Raw genomic sequence first — 24,461 nt, forward strand, 5'->3', positions numbered from 1 at the left:
TCTGACAATCGACTGAATTGATTGTTGTCATTCGGTTGCTCCAATCACTACATACAACGGTACTCAAACCCATTGTCATTTCACATAACCTGAATCTCTCATAAACAATTTTCATCAAGAGTAAGGAAATCATCGATACTGCTGATGAGAACGTTTCCATCACATCGAGATTACCAAATCATTGTGTAAATATTTGGAGATAAACTACAGAACTAATGAGCACTAATAAATGAACCTGCAGTTTCCAAGACACAACAAGTTATATAAAGTTCAATCCCGTTTTTTTATTTATTATTTTTCTCCATGTATTACGGGAGATGCAAAGATCAGCTGCCAATTCTGCTGAACGGAGCAGTTCATTTTCCAAAGCAGAACTTTACGACACAACAGTGATCGCAATTCCGGATAAAAGTGCTTCGTGAATCCCTGGTGTGTGCGCGGCCCAGTGCGAGGTACCGCTGCAGACGATATTGCTAGTTGCTCGTGTGTGGGGCCTTGAAGAACAAGCTTAATAGGTATACTCATTCAGATTGTACTATGTAATACTCAGTTATTATCTTTGCGAGAAGACAGAAGCTTACGCCTAAACTGGCACACGAAAGGTTTCCAACCCAGCCTGGTTGCTCAACACTCAGTGCAGTCAATTTAATTGAAGTTACACATAACATGACAAAAAATGCTTAAATTGTTACAATTAAGAAGCAGTATGTTTTATTTATTTCGTATCTTCTTTTTATTCCTAAACGGAAGTAATGTGAACTGTATTATGTCTCCTAAAATAAGCGTTTGTTAATTGTTTTTAAATGTTATAATTGTAATCCAAGGTAAACAACATCGAAGGGAATATTTATCACAACGTTAATGTCTGCGGAACATGAGAGAAGAAGAGAGCTGACGATCGCATTAGGTGTATTGTTCTCGCAAACGCGAACGGAGATTCCATGCAAAACGAGCAGTGTAGATGACCAGAGAGAGTAACTGACAATATATTTACTTACCTCTCTGGTGTTTTGTAGCCTACTTGAATGATGTACAACCATTTGAGTAGTGCAGCTATATTTCAACTGAACGAATTTTAACGGGAAATGGTGAGCAGTTCCAACACATATGTGTGAATTGGTTTGGTGTAATTCATTGGAAAGTTTTATGTTTAATAAATCAAGACTGACAAACTGTGGAGCTGCTAATTGTGTACATTCTAGAATGTGGTAGCTGGCTACGTTTATGTCTGCTATCGTTATAGTTCACACCCTTTAACTATCTACACTTCCGTTATTGGTATTTTCACTTTACACAACTCATCCTGGAGGTGGATTTCGGTATTTTCACTTTATGGAACTCGCCCTGGAGGTGGATTTCGGAACTGAAATATTGCCGAGTGTACTCAGTAATTAATTTCCAAGGAAATTCGACTATGTGAATGATTGGAACAATGAAAAGCTATACAAGACATCAGAGATATTTTTATTGCAACAGTCAGCTGCGGCTAGCTTAAGGTAACACGGGAACATCCCTGGACATTAAAATACAGTTCACGTTGCTAACATCGAATAAGAATTAGAGCCATTTCTCAAATTTAGACAGATTAAATTCATTAACCTGCAGTTCATTTGAATAAAACTGTGTTGAAGCCAAGTTTAAATAATATACCAGACGAATTCACAAGGAGCGGTCCCCAGTGGTGCGACCGACTTTTCGAAACTAGCTATGCAGTGATGTAGGATAAGATCCAAGGCGTCACATACTTCAGTTTTTCACCCTGTTTGAGCCCTTGTTTGCGAGTAATTGACGAAAAAATACGGAATTTTACGTAATACTCAACAGCATTATTACAGCTGTTGCATATGGTGTGGTTGTGTGGTGTAATGGATAGGATAACAGATTCGCAGGAGGATGTGGGATCGAATCTTGTCTAGTACATAAAACTTTTTTTTATTTACATCTTTATCGAAACGACTTTTGATCATCATATTGATTCGATTAATTGGTTTAAATGTATTTTTTTATTTCCATTTCTTTGTCACATCACTTTAATCACCATATTAACTTTCTCATTTGTTTCATATTTTCTTTATATCATTCTCTTTCCAATCGGATTTTTTGTGAATATAAATTTGATTACATTTATCTATTATAATATTAAATTATTTGTGCACTGGTGTAAAACATGTATTTTTGTTACCAGATGTGCATTTTTTATACATGGCAATTGTCATACAAACATTTAAAACATAACCTAAATAACTATTGCAGTATGGACGAAATAACGCAAATGAAAATTTAAATGAAAGACGGATTTATAAGGAAAACGAAATTCAAGCAATGTAAGAAACAGAAATAATGAACGCAATAATGAGGACGAGAAAACAGGATAACAAAGCAATAGAAATTAAAAGGAAATTAATATATATAATTAATTAAAATCACATGAATAAAGATTTAAAGTGGAGAAAGAATGATGGAAAAAAATTACAGCAAACTAAGATGTCCATATTATGATTAATATTATGTGAGAAAAGAATAAAATTAAAAAACTACATTTAAATCAATTAACTGAATAAGAATAATGATGAAAGATGTTTCGATAAAGATTTAAAAATAAAAATAATATTTTCGCCCCCTCACACCACTCAACCAAACTGCACACTGCCGCCCGCACGGCCAGCCGCGCATTCCAACGCGCTGCTTCCCGAGCGGGAAGGCGTACCGTTCCTCGGCACGAATCCTCCCGGCTGATTAGTGTCGAGGTCCGGTGTGCCGGCCAGCCTGTGGATGGCTTTTAAGGCGGTTTTACATCTGCCTCGGCGAGTGCGGACTGCCTCCCCTTATTCCGCCTCAGTTACACTATGTAGGCGATTGCTGTGCAAACACTGTTTCCACGCTCGTATACACCATAATTACTCCACCACACAAACATTTGGGGTTACTCTCGTCTGGTACGAGATGTTTCTGGGGAAGTTAGGGGGGAGGGGGGGGCGGTCCACTGGGGGCTGAACAGCACAATAATCCAGGTAACACTGGGTTCGGTGTGGGGCGGTGGTGTGGTGGGTGGACTGCTGTATCCTGTTGTGGTGTTGTGAACCACTGAGGGCTACTGTGGGACGAAGCCTCTCCGTCGTTTCTAGGTCCCCAGTTCAATACACAATACACACACTGCTACTTGTCTTCCCGCTTTTGAGTGTCACACGACATTCCGAATTTCTTTTTCGTCTGTTACTTGCGAACGAGAGCCCACCAAAGTGGAAGACCACAATATGAGATACATTGCATCTTGGCATACATTACGGTATAGATAATTTCAAACAGTCGATCGCACTGCTGGAGACCGCTCCTTGTCAGTGAGATGCAACAGAAGACCAAGTGTTATGTAAGGTATGGAGTTTTCTGAAACTCGCGCTCGCAGGCCCATCATATAAAGTAGTCGGATGGACAATGAGAATCTTACCAGCACTCACAACTGTCTATGGCGTGAAGGCTGTATACTTTACACCCTAACATTTCAGTTTTTAAGGCCATGTGTACTTTATACTCACGTTTAATTGCATTAATTACCCGTTATATCATCTTGCGTACTTCTTTCCGAGTCAGTGTTGAGACCTGATTATTTATCAGTGCTGTTTTGGCTCGTGAACTAAAAGTAAACGTCCTACCGGTATTGCTCTTGCAGTGTGTTGTGGGATAAATAAGAGTGATATTTATAGTAAAATGGATAAATACTACGATCTGCCAGTTTGGTAACTGTGTCGATATTCTTGTTCGTAGTACACGACTCATTTATATCTGACTGAATGTAGTACACGAGGAAACAAGCAACCTTCACACCTTAATTGAAATAGCATCTCTGGTTATTTACTATTTTATTTGATTATCGTTGTTACTGGACATTGTCTACACAGAATAGACCACATCTTGAACAAAATTAAACTACTCATTTATCCTTTGCTACAGTGAGGTAGGGCGGATCACTTGTCCATCTCATGGCGCTGTTTAGATTTCTCTATGTAAATAAGAATTACCCTTTTTTATAGCCTCCTCTACTAGACACTTCATTTCTCCATAGCTAAAACATCAATACAACAGCACAAAGCGCTGTAGTCATACCATAATACATCCTCCTCCAGCGTCCACCACCTTCTATGTGCAGTGCTGCTGGAAGGCTCCTGAAGTCGACAATAATGAAGATGACGCAGTATCTTTTTCGTGTAGGGGAAACTGAGTTTCAGTGGGACTGTTGAACTTTCATCAAACCATTGTTACTAACAAAAACTTGTCACCTACGCATTGTGAATCAACGTGTTGTATGGAATCACACTAAATATTTTTAAGAGCAAAGGAAAGTAACATATACCAACCATATGCATTTTTCTGAAGAATTATATAGCAACCAATTTTCCCTATCTAGGGAGGTAATGTCGCCAGTGCTACTTTTCCGTATGGGTTATTAGACAAAAAACAATATGTTCTACTCAGCCAGCTGGAATGCTAGTCTCCGTAGGTCATTCGCTGTAAATCCATAAAATCGCTTTTCCATTTTAAAAATGCAACTAAGAATTTCTGTTTCTGTGTCTTCATTAAACAGACTTCTTAAGCTCCCCATAATCTTTTCAATGTGTTACATGGATAATTAAATTGATTTGCTGTTGCAGAGAAAGGTATCTTATCATTCTTCACAGACATAGAGCATATACATATATCTGTGGAGTGAGCATAGCGTAATGCGCACGTTATCAGAATTAAACTAGGCTAGTCACATGATTTTAGGACGACACTTTTTTTTTACAATTTGTAATATTAACTAAACTTGAATACTACCCGTACTCGTCGTGTTTTACATACGTTTCTGCACTTTTGAGTTTTATTAACAACTATGGTGTAGTGTTGTCGTTGTTACGGATGTAAAGAGAACTATGTGAAAGCAGAGCTAGTTTATTTCGTAAGTGTGTACAACAAACGCATAAAATTTAGAGCATGGTATTATAAAGTCCTATATTGTAGAGATAATTTCTGCGATTTTATGGCCATGTGTTAACGGGACAAATGCTAGACAAATTTGCAAGTGTGCTTAAGTAAACTGCCAGTCAGTGTATACATGTTGGTGCTATCTTAATATGCAGATATAATTTAGATACAAAAGAGTCTCACTAATTTTTCTCAGTTTTTGCCAGTTCTCAAACTCTTGTATGTATCTAAGTATTTCTCCATGATAAAGTTTCCTATACTGTGCCATTGTAAAGTAATTAATTAGAACAGATTCGATAATATGAGTAAGTGCAATAGATAACGAAAAAATTGCTGGCTGTCAGTTCTTCAATTATTCAAGAATTCGAGCACTTATTTTTATTTTTTGTGTATAGCGTATGACTTTATTTTTCTGATCTGATGGTGAAAAAATGTTAAAGATATTTTACTTGTTTGTAAAAAGAAAAAGAGGAAAAATAAACAACTTTAAAATAATAATTTAAAACTAGGTGACACAAATCGCTTACAGTATTTACTGTAGCAATTTCAAAATTCCCAATTCTCTGTCTTTTCGTGACACTTCGATTCCCTATGCAGTGTCATTGTAACGTAATTAATTAGAACAGAAGTTCGACAACATGAAAAATAGCAATGGAAAACACAAAAGAATTTTGTTTTGTGTCACGTATTATCGAGTTATCGAAATATTACAAACGAAGTGGAATCTGAGATATGGTACTGTAACGAAAAAGCACAATATCATTGCTCTTCATATCTTTAAGCCACATTCAGTTCCTGGTATCAAATTTTTAAGATGTCTGTAAAAAGCGCGTACAAAGTTTCACGGTACTTCTGAAGGCGATCTATCTGTAGCAGCTAAGTAATAATACTCAAAATACGGTAAGGGCTGTACGGGCTAAAATACACCAATCCGAAATCACATGACTTGGTCTGCAGGAGATGTTGCGGACAGAATTCTCGTTCTGAGCATCCGAATGACCACTCCATAGGTATTTGTGCTCTATGTTCACAGGCTTTATCTGATTGTGATTTTTTGTCATGAGAGGTTTCGTGGACGTTTAATGGAAATTTGTCAAGGTGTGAAATAGCTAATTGTGTCGTGGCAACGTGCCAAGATTAAGTGCTCAACGGTGATTGGGAAGATCAGGGAAGGGGAGTCCGACTGGGTAGGTGGGAATCACGCTGCAGTTTCTTTGGATGTGTAACCTGTACATAAGTGCTGAAAGTGGGTGAACAGGAAAGTACATTGTAGAGCTGAAAAGCATTTGTGTTGAGGAAGTTAGGCAGACGAGGAAATCAAGATGTAATGCATGAAGTTCAAGGATCTGCGGGGATGATAGACATTAGAAATAACGGAAACCCTGGCAGCACGTAAATTCTAGAGAGTGAAACACATTTCTCGTAAATGTGAACGATGGCAGAATTATATATTAAGCCGTTAGTAGTTTCCCTCAATTGTGAGATTTTTATTGTGTGACAGAGAGATATGTGTAACATACTAATCAACGGTAGAAAATATTTACGTTTTTTGGACAGCTGAATAAGATGCTTGGAAATATTTAGGTACGAATAATGGGGGTGAAAGTTGCGTTTTGCTCATCTACTCATCATTACCTTCACAATCAAGTAAATTGTTTGAGATGGAGTCTTAGGGATCGCTGGGATTTCTCTAGGCAGTGAAGTAGGGTTAGCTGAAATAAAAAACACTGACATTTTCAATTTAAATACTTTTTATTTATCTAGGTAAGAGAGCATATTGCACCAAAGATTTATCACAATAGTTTGGCATATAAAAATAATGACTGCCACGAAAAGTAAACTTACATACGATTAGTGAATGATTGTTAAGTGCATTTGTGGTGTGCTGTGCGAATCTCTAACGTGCGGTCTTCTTCCCAAGAGCACCTTGTTCCATGTCCGGCTTTAAAAAGGTCGCCAGTGGAGCAAAATAGAGAGTACTACGTGGTGAGATTCCAATACTACGGTCGTGCGTTGTCCGCTCTTGTGGTACACTGTACCGCACAGTCGAACAACTACGTCTTCTTTACTGTTACCGTGTACTACCACTAGCTAATACAGATGCATACTGTCTTGTCTACTGAGATCTACTAGACAAAGCATTAAGGTTTTCCTTTCTTCAAATTCCGCCAGCAGCGTTTTGCAGTACTGTCGGCCCCCTCCGGTTGTTTCTATTAATACTTTGCAAAGGATACTTGTAAAATAGGACGCGCTACGTGCGTAATGTTGATGTTACATTGCGAGGAACTGCTATTCGATTGCTGATATAATTACGAGGGAAAAAATCAGTAACGTTCGTGGTCCCATTTGTGCGAATTTCGCAGTACCAGGCTTAGGAACTCAGGCGGCACAAAGAAGAGCGTAATAACGACCGGGCTCGATGCAGAACTGTCTCGAAAAGTTATACTGGAAATGTGTTTAACTTGATGTCAACCAACAAAGGATCTGACGCAGGAAGCAGCACATATTGGACACGATTTTATTTTTTTGTGCTTTACCTCATTGTATTACATCACACACGTATTTTAGGGTCGAAATTAGGCTCTTTGGGGAAAAACCTACGGGACAAGCAACAGCTCTATTAATATTTGAGCCTCAGGAATACTAAGAACACAAAAACCAACTAAATAATATGAGTACGAGATCCATCTTCGATTAGTGGATTCAGATCAACATTATTTGCCACTTAGCGGTGTGCACTGGTGGAACACAACCATTTGTCAGACAATACACTGACTTAAAAATTTGAACAAGTTGTACTGGTTTTAGCTGCTTCTTGTGCACAGAATTCTACTGCTTGCAATTAACTTTCAGTACGTCTCAACGTGTTCCAGACTCTCTGCATATCATTTAGGTGATCATTTAGCTTAGATTAAAAATTAAATTGTTTTATCTTACTTTTTAATAAATTCACATTATATTGGTGCTTATGCTGCGGACGACACTTCACTGCAAGAAAAGATTGAATATTTGTCTCTAACTTAACGGAAACTGAAACAGTACTTCTTTGTTTCAATAGATATCTTTGTTTTACAACAGTACGAACAATTGCACTTATGAGATTGTATCGATATCTTTGTTTCAGAATTTTGCAGTTGGTTACAAGTCATGCATAACTATGCAGTTGAAGATTTAAGTGCCAAAACATAATATTCGAAAATTATAGACGCTGATTATTCATTAATTTTCATTTAGAAAGTGCCAAATATTCAATACGCTACAAGAGAACACCCATCACAACACACTTAAAAGATTTTGTAAATGCTGAAAGGTCGTCAGAAGAAGGGGGCAAACTCGAAATATGTTGCTACATACTAAAAATTTGATTTAGTAAGGTGATAGACGTAGGAAGGCAAAAAAATGATAATATACTCGTAGTTTTTATTGCTGATCTTAATTATAGCTTTCTGTTACTGAGAACTTTCAACCAAAAATTCACTAAGCTTTAGTTTCAGCTTCTGAGGTCTGTATATTCAAAGTAACAATTTAGGGAACGTATCGTTTTTGTTCCTTAATCTAAAAGTTGAACTTTGGGGGAAGAAAGTATGATTATATGTTCATTGGCCATAAAATAGGAAGCCACATGATTAATTATGATGTATATAGGCTCAAGCTTGTAGAAAAATTGTATGGCAGTGCGTTAGTAACAACAAGAACACATCCTTTCTTTGCCATCGTTCACAAGTATACAAGTCAATAATAAACAGTCCTGTGCGAGCATAGCTGTGGACTTCGGACTGAAATTCTCTCTAGCACACTGCAGAATGATACATAGAACCCCTAAGAAAAGGAAAAAACGAGATTCTGTTCAGTTTTGTGCGACCAATGTGGCAATGAAAACATACATTGATACATTTATTCTTCCCTTCGTGGAGCAATCCATTTCGTATGCTTTGTAAGCGATAAGTTTCCAGTAGACACGCTATCAGCAATATTTTTAACAAAACACATAAAGCACCTGGCAAGGGCAGTGTTGTATTGGCAGTCTCCATCCCTTTCTTGTATATGGAACACGCACGACTTGCTCACCTTCAGCATTTAGATGGTTCTCCAGTTCGTTCTTTTAGATAATTCTTATGACTCACATTCAGGTACAAAAAGTATATTACTACTACCAACTACGGCGTATGACTAGGAAATCTATCTCAAAATTGCCAATAATTTTTAGTAACAAGGAACACTCCCAAGGTGCTCTGACAATGTGTGTGCACAAACTCAGTCCAGACTCGTGGCATACGTTAACTTCAGTACAGAAATCTAATTTGTACACAATATTAAACGAAACTCCAACTTTTTGAAACAACAGAGATTACTTAGGATGTTACACTTAATACAATGAAAATTACATTTTTCGTGTTCATTAAACTGTGGGCATACAATCGTGCCGAAACTTAGACTTTGTGTCTCGAAGTTTTAACTTAAAAATGAAATAATATTTTCGGTGCACAATACAAAAAATGATGCAACGTATATTATTTCTGGAAGTATGAAGCGGCACAAACATTGTCCCTTCAGTACAATAAATTACATGCTTTAAATGAAATTCATCGAAAATATCTGCACTCCTAATAATATCATCTCAAAAATTAATGGTAGAAGTATATTACGCATAATTTTGGAGTGCGGCAATTGGTGTTTATTTTTTATTTTATAGTATATAGTAAATATGGCAGTGGCCTCTTATCTCTTGGACAAGTCATTGTTTCCTCTGTAGAGTCATTGTTCGATACACTTAAGAAATTTCGATTCACATCAACACATAGTTACTCAGTCGCGGAGAATGGTGTGAGCAGATTTCATAACGGGAATGATAAACTTTGAAGTATCTAACATTTTATATCACTTTTGCGAAATAACAAATGTCCCTGCTCATTTCGTCTGACGTTTCTTCATAGTAAATTGTGATCTACACTTGATAATGCCAATGTTTTGCCAGTCTGTGGAGTTATTCGTTCATTAAGGCACCGGGGATTGATGTAGAAAAGGAGAACGCTGATCGCCGCTTTCCCGAACAGCTTGGGAGGAGGAGATATTGCACGTGTTTCAGGAACATCGCCCGCCACCCACGCACTCGAGTTCTTTTTCTTTGAAGAAAAGCTGCTTTAGTCCGCTTGGAGCCTCTTTGTAATACTCGCTTACGGTAGCGCAGTACGAGTTGTGTTTAATAATTTTTTGGAGAGTACGATTTGTTGTGCACAGGTGTCTTGTAAGCAAGGAGAGCTGCCATTATAATACGTCGCTAAGGCTGCAGTCCGACGAGAAAAATATTGTAAGAATTAAGGCAAGTAAGGCCACAATTAATATTGCTATGGCTTGTCAGTAGATAACCTTAGTCACTGAAACGATTCTGATATGGCCTCTTCAGGAATATTAATGTCGCCACCTGCTCTCACACTACCAAAAAGGAGTTCCGTTGACGTACGATGAAATGAAACTTTTAAAGTCGGATATCAGTTTTGCATATCAGCAAGGATCAAATGCAAGACAAAAATTTCTACCGTGAATTAAAATACACATGTTTGTCAGTGTTGTTAATATGCTAAAAGTAAAATAAACTCCTCCCGAACAGGCCATGAAGGCCCAAAGGTACCGACCGGCCGCCGTGTCATCCTCAGCCACAGGCGTCCTGGATGCGGATATGAAGGCTCTCCCGGCCGTGTGTCAGTTTCCGAGACCAGAGCCGCTACTTCTCAATCAAGTAGCTCCCCAGTTTGCCTCAAAAAGGGTGAGTGCACCCCGCTTGCCAACAGTGCTCGGCAGACCGGATGATCACCCATCCAAGTGCTAGCCCAGCCCGACAGCTCGTAACTTCCGTGATATGTCGGGAACCGGTATTACCACTGCGGCAAGGCCTTTGGGTGTTAATATGCATTTCAGTGTAATGGGTACTCAGTATTAACGCATAAAAACCCAACATTTTCGTAATACGCTTTTTGCACGGCCCTCTTCTGGACCAGCCGTTATACTCAATTATAACTATTTCCTTACTATCTTAAGCTTGTTGCAAATAAAGAGTATTATTCACCAAATTTTTCACAAAGTTGGATTCACAGGTTGGCGATACCTAATATTCAAAAAAATAATAATACATATACACTGTGGTGAGAGCGGAACACAAGAAACTGCATCACTGTTTATTTTGTAAAGCTTTAAAATGTGTGTTGAAATGGAAATAGCACCAACGCAACGTAAGAAAAAGTGGATTCAAAACGAGATAGTCAATGTGCAACTAAAGTTCTTCCTACTCATCCTCCGCTAACAACGAAAGGAAAAGGAACGGTTTATAGAATATGTAAGTATAAACAAGAGGCAAGAACACCACAAAAAAAATTATAAGCCACTTTTATAAGGAAAACCTTTCTTTTAATCTATAAATGCAGAACTCTGGCGAGTCGTTATGTATCCATATTTTCAGAATGACAACTGACGAGGGTTTACAAATAAAAAGTGAAATGTGTCTGGTTGAAAGAACACTTCATTTACAGTAAGGTTACGACGGAAAAACGAATACTAATTGGTTACATTTTCATGCCGTGTATCTAAACCCATTTACGTTGCGGTAAGAGGAGGCTTGAATGCAGTAGTGGCAAAAAAGCGTTTGCGACAGTTCGTCAGAATTCAGATTTTGATTACTGGACTGAAAAATATTATGAGTGTTACCATCAAATGTGTGATCTGAAAGGAACACGAAGAAAAGCAAAAGCTACCAAACCGTCTGCAGGACATTTCGGATGTTGTATGAATTTTCACTTCATACAGCTTTATTGGCATTGACTTTATGAAAATGACATCATTAACAACTTACGGAAGGAAATATCATTTCGCCACTTGATTAGTATTCTCATTGTTGATATTATTATTTCAAAACCACCAAGACCTGCTCCTAACCTACCAGTTTCGATCATTTGATCACCTTCAGGTATCGTAAAATCATTTACAATAGCTTGTCGTGTGACAATGTTCTCACTGTGTTCCCGAATAAAGTAAAAACAATATTGTGTCGTTACGGTCAAGAGCAAAATGCATTATAATCAACAGTGATAAAATATATCAACGCCTTGTACTGTTGACAGCAGTGACGCAGGAAGGGTTTGACTTTATTCAATAGCACCTTAAGAATATTGCCATATAGGTTGCGGTAAATAGGAGGATGGTTTGAAAAGTTTTCGGAATCACCACGAGAGGTCAGCGTTAGCGTAACGAGTTGTTCACGTGAAACTCATTGGACTCTTGCCTGTAAACACGTGCCACGTCAGTGCTCTTGGAAGAGAGCTGTTTCGGTGACGTGGCTCTGTCGTTTTTCCCACGTGGCGATTTGCGAACATGGAAAAATCGAGATTCAAGCAGTGATTAAGTACTACAGGCAAAGAACACTCATGCCTATTTCCAGAATAAACTAGGCGACTCTGCTCCTTCACATTCAACTGTTGGCAAGCGGACAAATGAATTTAAATTTGGTCGGGAGAGGTTAGATGATGATCCCGCGGATCGGTCAAGATGTGTCACTACACCAGAAATCGTTGCGAAAGTGCACAAAACGTACATGGAGGATCGCCGATTGAAAGTGCGTGAAATTGCTCATGCTTGCGAGATGTCATCTGAAAGGATGTATCACATTTTAACTGAAGAATTAGAAATGCAAAAAATTATCTGCGATATGGGTGCAGCGACTCGACGCTGGATCCAAAACGTGTGTCGTCGTCATGGCAAAATTACACGAAACAAGGTATGAATTGTTGCCACACCCGTCTTATTCACCTGATGTGGTTCCAATAGAGATTCATCTCTTCCCAAAACTAAAAATTTTTCTTGGTGGACGAAAATTCACTTCAAACAAAGAACTGATAGACGAAGTTGACAGCGGTTTTGCAGGCCTGGAGGAAACTCATTTTCGAGATGGGATCCAGGCACTGGAACATCGCTGGACCAAGTGCAATGATCTACAAGGAGACTACAATGAAAAATAAAAAAGTTTCAATGATGTAAGTACTTTTTTTTTTATTCCGTTCCGAGAACTTTTCAAACCACCCTCGTAGTTTTATAGTACTTGAAGGTGCTCTGATGATCGATCGGGCGATGTATAAAATGAAGCTGGACACTTCTGGAATACCACTTTCTTTTCAAATATTTACAAGCTGTGGGGCGCATTTGATAAAAATACTGTTCTTTGAGGTAAGCAACAAACAAGCAGCAAGTGACTCATGACACTGAAGACAAATCAGAATCATTTCAGTAACCAAAAAGCAAATCAAACTATCCGGACCAGGCGACAGGAATGTGCACTCAGAAGTTGGGCAACACCAACAGGCTCGAACATCTCCAACTCGTACTGCACTCGCCTACGAACCGAGTAAAAGGGCAGTGTGTGTGGGACTCCACGGCAGAGAGCGGCGAGAGGGTGCGTGGGTGGGGCGTTTCGACGGCTGCTGCGGCTGCGAGGTAGCGAGCGCGGCGTGTGTGTGTGTGTGTGTGTGTGTGTGTGTGCCCCGGTGTCCAGCGCGGCCGCTAGACGGTGGTCTCGCGGTCCACGTGGATGAACTCCACAGACTGGTGCGGGTGTCAGGAGGAAGTGGTGGAGCCAGGGTCGAGCAGCAGCTCCTCGGTGGGCACGCGCCGCGGCTCGCGCTGCTTCTTCTCCCCGCCCCCACCGCCGGCGCCGCCCCCGGGCTGCCGGCCCCGCCGCCCCCGTCGTCTCCGCCTCCGGCGCCGCGCCGCCACCACGCACAGCGCCACGGCCAGCGCCGCAGCCGCCGCCCCCGCGCCGCCGCCCACCAGCGTGTACAGACCGCCGGGCAGCAGGGCCAGCAGCCGCCGGCAGTGCGCCTCGTCGTACCCGCTAGGGCAGTGCGGGTGCCCGTCGCACCTGTGCACCAACAGCAGTACATCCATCACAAGTTGTAACACAACCTATTTTCGCCGCTTTCACTCGGTTTACAGTAGTGGATATCGTGATTTTGTTACTTCTTAATCTTTATTTTTCGTTATTGTGCTTTATTGTCGTGTCCAGTTGCAAATGTTCCACGACGATTTCGATATTTTTCCATTTATATTACATAAGCGAGATTAGACATCTGAAAGCCAAAAACTGTTTAGGTTCTACAACAATAGAGCTCGCGCTCACAATGTACCGGGTGTTCAAAAAGTCAGTATAAATTTGAAAAATGAATAAATCACGGAATAATGTAGATAGAGAGGTACAAATTGACACACATGCTTGGAATGACACGAGGTTTTATTAGAACCGAAAAAAATACAAACGTTCAAAAAATGTCCGACAGATGGCGCTTCATCTGATCAGAATAGCAATAATTACCATAACAAAGGAAGACAAAGCAAAGATGATGTTCTCTACAGGAAATGCTCAATATGTCCGCCATCATTCCTCAATAATAGATGTAGTCGAGGAATAATGTTGTGAACAGAAATGTAAACCATGTCCGGAGTTATGGTGAGGCATTGGCGTCAGACGTTGTCTTTCAGCATCCCTAGAGATGTCGGTCGATCACGATACACTTGCGACTTCAGGTAACCCCAAAGCCAATAATCGCATAGACTGAGGTCTGGGGACTTGGGATGCCAAGCATGACGAAGGTGGCGGCTGAGCAGACGATCATCACCAAACGACGCGTGCAAGAGATCTTTCAAGTGTCTAGCAATACTTTTTGGTTCTAATAAAACCCCATGTCATTCCAAGCGTGTGTGTCAATTTTTACCTCTCTATCTACATTAATCCGTGGTTTATTAAGTTTTCAATTTATAATGACTTTTTGATTACCCGGTAAATAAATAAGAACATAAGTTTTGCGAATATATTTCCTACAATTTGCATGTAACTGCTGCGAGACGACGCGGCCATTTGGAAGCACTTTTAATAACATTACTTATGTCTTGACCACACTTTTATTTTTTAACAGCCTTACACGTTTCGACTTTTCTTCATTTTCAATGCAGGAGAATGACAGTCATTTTTATTACATATCTTGTATCACGTCAACATTCTCGATCACGAGATAAGTGCAAACTTGCACTTGTCTCCTGATCGAGAATGTTGACGAAAGATGAAACGCGTAAGTGTCGCTGAAAAATAAAAGTGAGGTCATGACGTAAGTAGCGTTATTAAAAATGAAGCAATTTCTATTACATAAAATATTAAAGGCAAAGGTCACTTTAATAAAGGAGATACATTCAGTTGTTTACGACGTCATTAGTTACGTAAATAAAACATAATGGATAAGGTAAACAGGCTCCATTTACTTTTTATTGTTATTGTTTGATGTGTTTTCATTTATATGTAAATTCGTAGCAGTTTTCCGTAAGCTTAATAAACACAATAGATACACAAAACATCAATAATATTTTGCCCTTCGTTATTCGTTAAAAACAGTCTTGGTTGTAATTTTAGTTATTTTATTTTTCAACTACGCGTTTCGCCTTATTTAGGCATCTTGAGGTTGATCTTCATTTGGTATTTCTTAAAACGATCCTTTAGACAGTGTAGCCAAAGGGCATAGTCGAGTACATCAGGCCAACATCGCCTTCGTTAAATTCAGTAAAAGCTTTTCTAGATGGACGCGAGTGACTCCAAGAGCTGCATAACGCGTTCCCGTTCACAGCAGCGAGTAACAGAATAAGATGGGGCTCAGGTAGTCTGAGCATTCGAACACCATTTTAAGCACAGGTTTGCTGTATGCCACATATGGATTGGATGAATTTCTTTGCCCTTCATTGTTTAAAACAGTCCGCCGACGCCGCGGTAACTTTTCGACTCCGCGACTGTAGAAATCACGTGATTTTGAGGTGAAGTACTCGTTTAGCCGTGTTTGGAGCGAATGTTCATCCGTAAAGAAAGCGGAAAAAGTGAAAATGTGAGGGCACAGGATCATGTGAAAAATGTGGGTGCGGAATGACTTACCACCCCAACTCTTGTATAGCGATTTTTGTCAGTGTAGAAGAATGCGGGCGGGCGTTATCGTGGTGTAGCATCACTTCAATTCGTAGTATGTGACATCGTCGCTGTTCCAACAGATGCATAACATTATGTTTTGTAGTTGCGCACAGGTCTCTGTATGGGGAGTTGCTGCTTTGTAGCATTTCTTGTCACCAGTTTCGATACAGTATACGAACGGGCTGTGTTTCTCACGAGTCAATTAATGATGAGCACGCAGAGATGCACGTATGGCCACCCGCTGGCTTAAAGCATGCGGTGCCCATATACTCGATTTTTGAACCATTGCTATTGCATGAAAATGTGATACAATGATTGAATGATCACAGTTCAGCACATTTGCCAGTTCTCGAGAGAACCGACGTAGGTCATTGTGGATTAATGTATCCAAACGATCTTCATCGAACTCCGATGTTTTCCAGTAACGTGGAGAGTCACTTATGTTAAAACGATTCTCCTCAAAATAAGAAAACCATTTTCTTGACGCGCACTGTCGAGTGACACGATCCCCACATGGCAGAAATTTATCTGGCCCCCTCCGTTGCTATCACCTCTTTAATGAACTCGCAGAGAAGAATATATCCATGGTTCACCACGTTGATACTTCCCCCTGACGACGCTCTGACGTTCCCGTGCCCAGTTTCGACCGTGCTGAATGTTCTGATTGTGTGGAGACGTAGTTGTTTCATCGGAAAGGCCAGCTTTCGTTGTTTACAGATGTATTAATCGATCCAATCGTAATCCAAAGTTTAAAGGAATCACATTTCATTCGTAAGCAGAGCCGTTCAAGCAATATTTTCTTTCGCACACATGAGTGATGGTTGCACTCTATACTTTCAGTGTAGTTGATTTATTTCTGTTATTTGACTTTACATTTGCCTTACCTTACTCAGTGTTCGTTCTTTCTGTCCTTTCGTGTGTTTTTCATTGGCTTCCAATTTGCGAACGCTGCGACATCCGAACCACACTGTATCAACAGTCTCGTCCACGCACAACACACGGCTACGTATCTGCGCCGATTGTTGCGATGGCATGACATGTTCAAAATTACTCCCGTCGATAATTATTCATTGTTCGGATTTCCTCCCTCTTTAAAAATGATTCTGGCTAGAACAGCCGGAGACAAATGAGTGTGTGAGTTTTGTGTGTATAAACGTGTCTGTGTGCTTTGCTTTCTTTCAGAAGATGACTTTGGCTGAAAATTTTTGTGAACACTCTTTTCGTCGTGCCTACTTGCTGCTGGTGTGTGAGTAGCAATCCATCCGTTTCATATTATAGTTATTCTCTCATAAAGTTTGTTGCAAATAATCCACTGCACTTCAACAGGATCAAGATGTACATAATAACAATACCAGAAGAAAAAAGTGACATTCATTATGCCACATTGAGGTCGTCTGTAGCCCAAACAGGGTCTCGAAGTTCTGCAACCAAAAGTTTTCATCGCTTATCCAAAGATATAAAACGCTCGACAGAGAGCAAAGTAAAATTTGAAACTAAACTGAAAACGTCTATCTTTGACAAAACCTCCCACTCCACAGATTATCTGTTACTGTAATATTTAAAGGGTGATGGGTTGGATTTCGTAACATATATCTGCCTTAAACGAAAATACTAATGAACGATCAGCAAGGAGGTATCTTAACAAAAAAAATTTGATGTCAGTATGTAATGACTCGTTCCACATCATTAGGATTTATCGTGGAAATGAATGTAACATGAAGCTAGCTAACTACGTAACCAACTAATACTCTTAGTTTATGACGAAGTATGGTATAGGCTTATACACTCTGAAAACCTTAAAATCAAATTTAAATGAAAATCAAGCAGATGATCAAAGTTGACATACATTCCAACTGTGCTGTGTTTGATTATTCCTGAAAATCCGACATAGCTACTCGCGAGAAATATTTCGTGAAAAGATGCAAGTAGGCTACTGATGGAAACGTAGGCCTACATTTTACACATGCTAGGCTACCATTATTTAAAAAATTACTTACGTACATGTTTAACCAAAATATCCATTTTACGGGGTCTTAACCGTTTGAAACCATTCCCTTAATCATAGTTAAAGCATTTCACAGTGCTGGAAGGTGGTTAAAAATTGTATCGTTTGTTTCACCCTGTAATTTGCTTTAATCTACCACACTTTGAATGACGCGTCATGGGTAAGATTTCAGAGTGTGATTCCTTGCTTGTAATTAGAACAAATATGTCAGGTGACAACGAGAGCATTTTATGCTTTGCGTCTGGTTACCTAAGAAGCGTGCGGTAGTGCTGGAGTTTTGCCGAAATTGTTTCAGTCTCTTTAAAAATTAAATGACATTCAAAGCTATATTGTTTCATTTCCCGTCTGTTTTTACGTCTGAACTGCAACTGGTGCCGGCCGGAGTGGCCGAGCGGTTCTAGGCGCTACAGTCTGGAACCACGCGACCGCTACGGTCGCAGCTTCGAATCCTGCTTCGGGCATGGATGTGTGTGATGTCCTTAGGTTACTTATGTTTAAGTAGTTCTAAGTTCTAGGGGATTGATGACCTCAGCAGTTAAGTCCCATAGTGCTCAGAGTCATTTGAACCATTTTTTGCAACTGGTCACATTATTGCAGGCTAGTTATACCGCTGATTGGCCGGTACTATCCAAGTTTAATGCGCCAGTAAGCTGTTGTCCTATACATTATCGCTCAGTCTATGTGCGCGTAACACAACATAAAACGTATACTTATGATCGTACTTGTCTGTACTGGTCACAGTTTGCCTTCCGCTCCACATGGAACGAAATCCAATGAAATTCAAGCAAACGCGGAAGAATACATGGCGTAATGTTTACATCAGGTTTATTCTTATGATGAAGGGAGTACAATAAGCAAACAAGCAGTGATTTCGGAGTTCCATCTTCATTTTCTGTCGATGAAAATATAGTAAAACTAAAACGGAATGCATTACGAAAGCACTCTTTTCACATCACAGCCTTCCCTTTTTTGTTATTCGAAACATACCAACAAAAATAAGTTACATTAACGAGACCAAATGTGTCGTAGTACTAAGGCAAATACGCATTCAAGAACAGAAATACATTCAAAATTGCCTCCGTTACACAAAGTTATTCATGTAAGCGAAGTAATTTTTTAGTATTTAAAACGTATATTGCGAGCACATGAGAGAAATATTGAAACGAAGCAATCACACATAGTAGTCTGCTAATGTCTTGAGATGTTTAAGTTGGCGGCAGGCCCCGCCCATCCTGGCTTCATAACAACGTACAACATTTAAGTGCTCCATATTAAAACTTGACGACGACTTAGTAGGCGAATATCGGGTTGTGATATAATACATATTGTTGACTCTTACACCAGTGTCGTTCTGATTTTCATTCTTAATAAATTTAAATGTTGCAAATACAACTAAGTATGTAGTCACTGCAATTACGAACAACTTAAACTGGAATCATCGCATAGAAAATCTTGTGGGAAAGGAGAACGAAAGACTGATTTTCGTTGAGAAACACTTAGGAACTGCAAAGTATGGGTTCTTGCAAGCTATATGTTTATAGCTGATACTGCTAGTAGCGTTTCAGTTTTTCCGCGAAAGAGGAAAAATATGCGGTAGGCTCCAAAAGTAGAATGAGTGGTGAAATTACCATCAGAGTGCATCGTTGGCCGGTGCGTGTGTTGGAGCTGTAGAAAGGAAGGTGATACCAAAAACGGTTAAAAATTGTGTACAAAAGTACCTCTCTATTTGCAGTTATGAGCATATGTCACGTAACAGTGTCAACGGTTCGTGGAATATGAAGAGTTAAACCAAATCTTACGTAATACAGATTCACATTCTTGAATATACACCCCGTGGACGGGATCAGTGACACAATTATTACACTCGCGAACAGACAATCGGTAGGCTGAAATCAGTGGTTGTGAAAGTGATACAGATCCACGTGTAAAAAGCAGCTCTGTGAAGGAATTTTCTGTGACTATACTGTAAGTTGTATTAGAAATGTGCCCCGTTAATCGATATTGTAAGCCTGCTAAATGGCTCTGAGCACTATGGGACTTAACATCTGAGGACATCAGTCCCCTAGAACTTAGAACTACTTAAACCTAACTAACCTAAGGACATCACACACATACATGCCCGAGGCAGGATTCGAACCTGCGACCGTAGCGGTCGCGCGGTTCCAGACTGAAGCGCCTAGAACCGCTCGGCCACCACGGCCGGCAAGCGTACTAATTCGCTCCATATTGAACATTTGTTTAAGTGAACTTTTCAGCTTAGTTGCAGTTGAAGCAGCTTCATGCTCTTACCGGCAGGCGAGTGGGCAGGCACACGATTATAAAGTACAAATTATCTCCGCAGATATATTAAATCACCAGGCGCAGATGTGAGGTGGTTACGATGTGTTTGGTGCACAAGACGACAATCTATCCGTGTTGTCGTCAGACTTGATCAACCGGAAGCTTGACGACGATTTTACTTCACGTTCCCAATCATTCCAACACTGGGCCACTGCCACATCTGAATGGTTCACAAATCTGGATACTGCACGATTCGGTCAGCCGGCTAAATACAGACTCACAAAGAAGGCCCTTAAAGCTCTATTATGTTCTGATAACGCTGTTTCACATGAGCACCCGGCATATCCGTATCCTTGACAGTGATTACTCAAGAACTGAGGCTGTTCACGCACCTTGTATACCTTACCAGGCCTGGTAACAACACAAACACCAACAACTGTAAAGTACTGTGGTAGCCGTATTACCTGTCACAGAGAACTGCAACTCCGACCATTTACATGCCCGCGGATGGTGTGTGCATGAACGAAGTTATCTGAAAGTCTTCTGGCTGTTTCACTTTTCTTGTCAGGCAGTGTATGTTTTTGTTGTACACTGATAGTCTAAAACATTATCACCACGCTGCTTAAGAGGAAGCTGGTTCAATTTTGGAACTAAGTACAGCAACTACCCTACGTGGTATCGATTGTAGAAGTCTTTTGTAGATTTTCTGAGATATGTGACATTAGATGTCTACGCACAGGCCACACAATTCCCGTAAACTATGAGGCAGAGTTCTGTGGATGCGAAGGTGGGGACAGATTGCGTCCTAGTTCAGATCAGGCAAATTTCACGGGCACAACATCAACGTGAGTTCACTGTAATGCTGCTGAAACCACTATATGAAGAATCTTGCCTTCTTACATGGATAGTTATTCTGGTGGAAGACGCAATCACCATTGGGGAAAACATCAAGCATGAATAAATGCAGGTGGTTCGTAATACTGATCAGGTAGTCCACAGATGTCATATTTTAGATTAGGTTAGATGTAAGTTTCGTTCCAATAGCTCCATAATGAGTAAAAGGTGTTGTCGCTCGCCGTAGTAACACTGTTTCCCGTCAGATCACTGAAGTTTAGCGCTATTGTGTTTGCTAGCACTTGGATGGGTGACCGACCTGGCCTTCCAAACGCTGTTGGCAAGTGGGCTGTACTCGGTCCTTGTGAGGCCAACTGAGGAATTACTTGACTGACAAGGGAACCTCCCCATCGCACCCCCCTCAGATTTAGTTAAAGTTGGGACAGTGGATAGGCCTTGAAAAACTGAACACAGATCAATCGAAAAAACAGGAAGAAGTTGTGTGGAACTACGAAAAAAATAAGCAAAATATACAAACTGAGTAGTCCATGCGCAAGATGGGCAACATCAAGGAGAGTGCAAGCTTAAGACAATTATCAAAGCTCAGGTACTCACACATAATCAACTTCGCTCTCCAAAATTCCAGGACATGTTCAGATTTGCTTGGACATATGCAGGATTTGACAGTCTACACACGGAAAAATTTGAAAACGTTAAAACATACGTTTTGACAGAGCACAGGGAAAACTGTGCGACTGTGAAACTGTTGCATTCATTTATTGCAGCTTATGTGACAAACTCTTATGTTTTCATCACTGTTTTGGGAGTGATTATGACATCCACAAGAAAACCTAAATCGGGCAACGTAGAAGAATCTTTTTACTCATTCGCCAAGTGTACAAGTTAGGTGGGTCGACTACATATTCCTTTCATGTGACGCACATGCCGTCACCAGTGTCGTATAGGCTATACCAGACGTGTTTTCCTGTGGAGGAATCGGTTGACCTATGAGCTTGTGATCAAAATGTTTTCGGTTCCCATTGGAGAAGTACGTCCTTTCGTCTACTAATCGCACGGTTTTGCGGTACGGTCGCAAAACACGGACACTAAACTTATTACAGTGAACAGAGACGTCAATGAACGAACGGACAGATCATAACTTTGCGAAAATAAAGAAAGTAAAAATTTTCACTCGGGGGAGACTTGAACCAAGGAGCTTTCGTTCCGCAGCTGCTCACGCTAACCATGGGACCACAGCGCCACTGAGCCCACATGATCCTTGATGTTGCCCATCTTGCGCATGGACTACTCAGTTTGTATAGTTTGCTTATTTTTTTCATAGTTCCACACAACTTCTTCCTGTTTCCTCGATTGATCTGTGTTCAGTTTCTCAAGGCGTATCCACTGTGCCAACTTATAACTAAATCTGAGGGGGGTGCGATGGGGAGGTTCCCTTGTGAGAATTAGCGGTTCCAATCACGAAAACAGACCAGGAGAGCGGTGTGCTGACCACATGCCCCTCCATATCCGAATCCAGTGAAGCCTATCGACTGAGTATGACCCGGCGGTCGGTCGGTACCATTGGGCCTTCCTTTAAAACATGAATACATAATAAAATTTTACAAAAAAAAATTACTCTAAGACAAACAGTTCTTTGGCTTGCCACTTTTTGGTAGAGTTGTTGGATGTCCTCCTGAGGGATGTCGTGCTAAATTCTGTCGAACTGGAGCATTAGATTGCCAAAATCCCGGAACTGTTCGGAAAGTTCTGCCCGTAATGCTCCAAACATTCTCAGTAGGGGAGAGATGCAGGAAAATTGCTTGCCAAGGTAGCTTTCAGCAGGCACAAAGACAAGCAGTAGAAATTCTCGCCCTGTGAAAGCGGGCATTATCTTGTTGAAATGTAAGCACAACATGGTCTGCCATGAAGGGTAACAAAACTGGGCGTACAATATCGTCGACGTAACACTGCACTCTGAGAGTGTCGCAGATGATAACCAAAGGTGTCCTGCTGTGAAATAAAATGGCACAACTGATTAATACTCCTGATGTTGGGTCCATTTGGCTTGCGACTGACAAGTTGGTATCCCACTGCTGTCTGGGACGTCTCCAGACACGACTTCGCCGGTCGACTGAGTTCTAATCGGGACTCATAATTGAAGACAATGCTACTCCATTCAATGAAATTCCAGGCCGAAGACGTCTCTCGAGTCGAGTGAAAATATTGTAAACGGTAAACGTCATAAGCTTGATTTGCATTCGAAAGTTTTGTTGAGTGATACAAGTAGATTCATCAGGCCGAAGGAATAAACACACAGTTACGACAAAGCATTTTCTGTTAGTTCTTGGATCAGTTCAATCACCTCAGTAATACAGATTAATATTACTTTCAGAGGTGGTCTAGTTTCCAAATGTTTCTATATTTGGTTTTCAGGAACTCGCTTATGACCGAATCCGTTGCATTACTGAGGCCGAAGCAAACTGACGGATATATGAAGTAGTACGTGAGGCAGTGTCCCGTATCCACAATTAACAACCTACGCAAAAACGTTGTAATAATGCACTAGCCAAGTTCGAGCTCAAAATAGTGACCGGTTTGAACCTCGCGGCATAGGTACGTAAAGTGGTCGCGGAAAACGACTTCGTGGACAGCTGCGACGGGTTTCTGTTGAACGTCATTACATTTATTGACGATGGGTGGGAGAAAGAAGTAAGTGTACTGACAATAACTTCAAATGGTTCAAATGGCTCTGAGCACTATGGGACTTAACATCTATGGTCATCAGTCCCCTAGAACTTAGAACTACTTAAACCTAACTAACCTAAGGACATCACACACATCCATGCCCGAGGCAGGATTCGAACCTGCGACCGTAGCAGTCGCGTGGCTCCGGACTGAGCGCCTAGAACCGCTAGACCACCGCGGCCGGCGGACAATAACTCTGACTGAACCTGCAAGCAACATGCTCTTGTTAAGTGAGTCGATGGTGTATAAATTGCGGTAGAGCGGCGTGAGATTAAACTGCTTTCGGAAGAAAACGATGCGGAGGCTTTAAAATGAAAATCGCTGAAACGATCATAGCATTATTGCCTGCGGAACAAGGCGCGGTCTCTAAATAAGCGTTTAGGTCCAAAAATGACTGCTAGAGGAACACCAGTGCATCTTCATGCCCTGAAAGATCGATCACAGACCGTTGTCAGTGGACACTGCACTCAGTCATACTGAAAAGGGTTATGTGGAGGCTTCAAAAGAAGATCAAAGGGATGTAGTGCGTTTCCTGGCAGCAGAAGGAATGTGGGGAACGGAAATTCATCAAGGAAGTGAACGGCGGATGTCGTTGGCCTCTGACACACGTTCTGGAACGCCACTCCGCATTGCCGATGGCATTGTTCAGCAAGT

General features: G+C 40.6%; 1 protein-coding gene across 1 annotated transcript in view; it reads right to left on the bottom strand.

Moving 5' to 3' along the window:
- Positions 1-13,557: 13,557 nt before the first annotated feature.
- LOC126252209 (uncharacterized) overlaps positions 13,558-24,461 on the bottom strand; it is a 150,766-nt gene continuing 139,862 nt past the window's right edge. Inside the window, exon 14 of the mRNA XM_049953080.1 lies at positions 13,558-13,861. Coding sequence (XP_049809037.1) covers positions 13,558-13,861 — 304 coding nt within the window. The remainder of the gene's footprint in view (positions 13,862-24,461) is intronic.

Source organism: Schistocerca nitens, chromosome 4 (assembly GCF_023898315.1).
Source record: "Schistocerca nitens isolate TAMUIC-IGC-003100 chromosome 4, iqSchNite1.1, whole genome shotgun sequence".
In the NCBI taxonomy this organism is placed as follows: Eukaryota; Metazoa; Arthropoda; class Insecta; order Orthoptera; family Acrididae; genus Schistocerca; species Schistocerca nitens.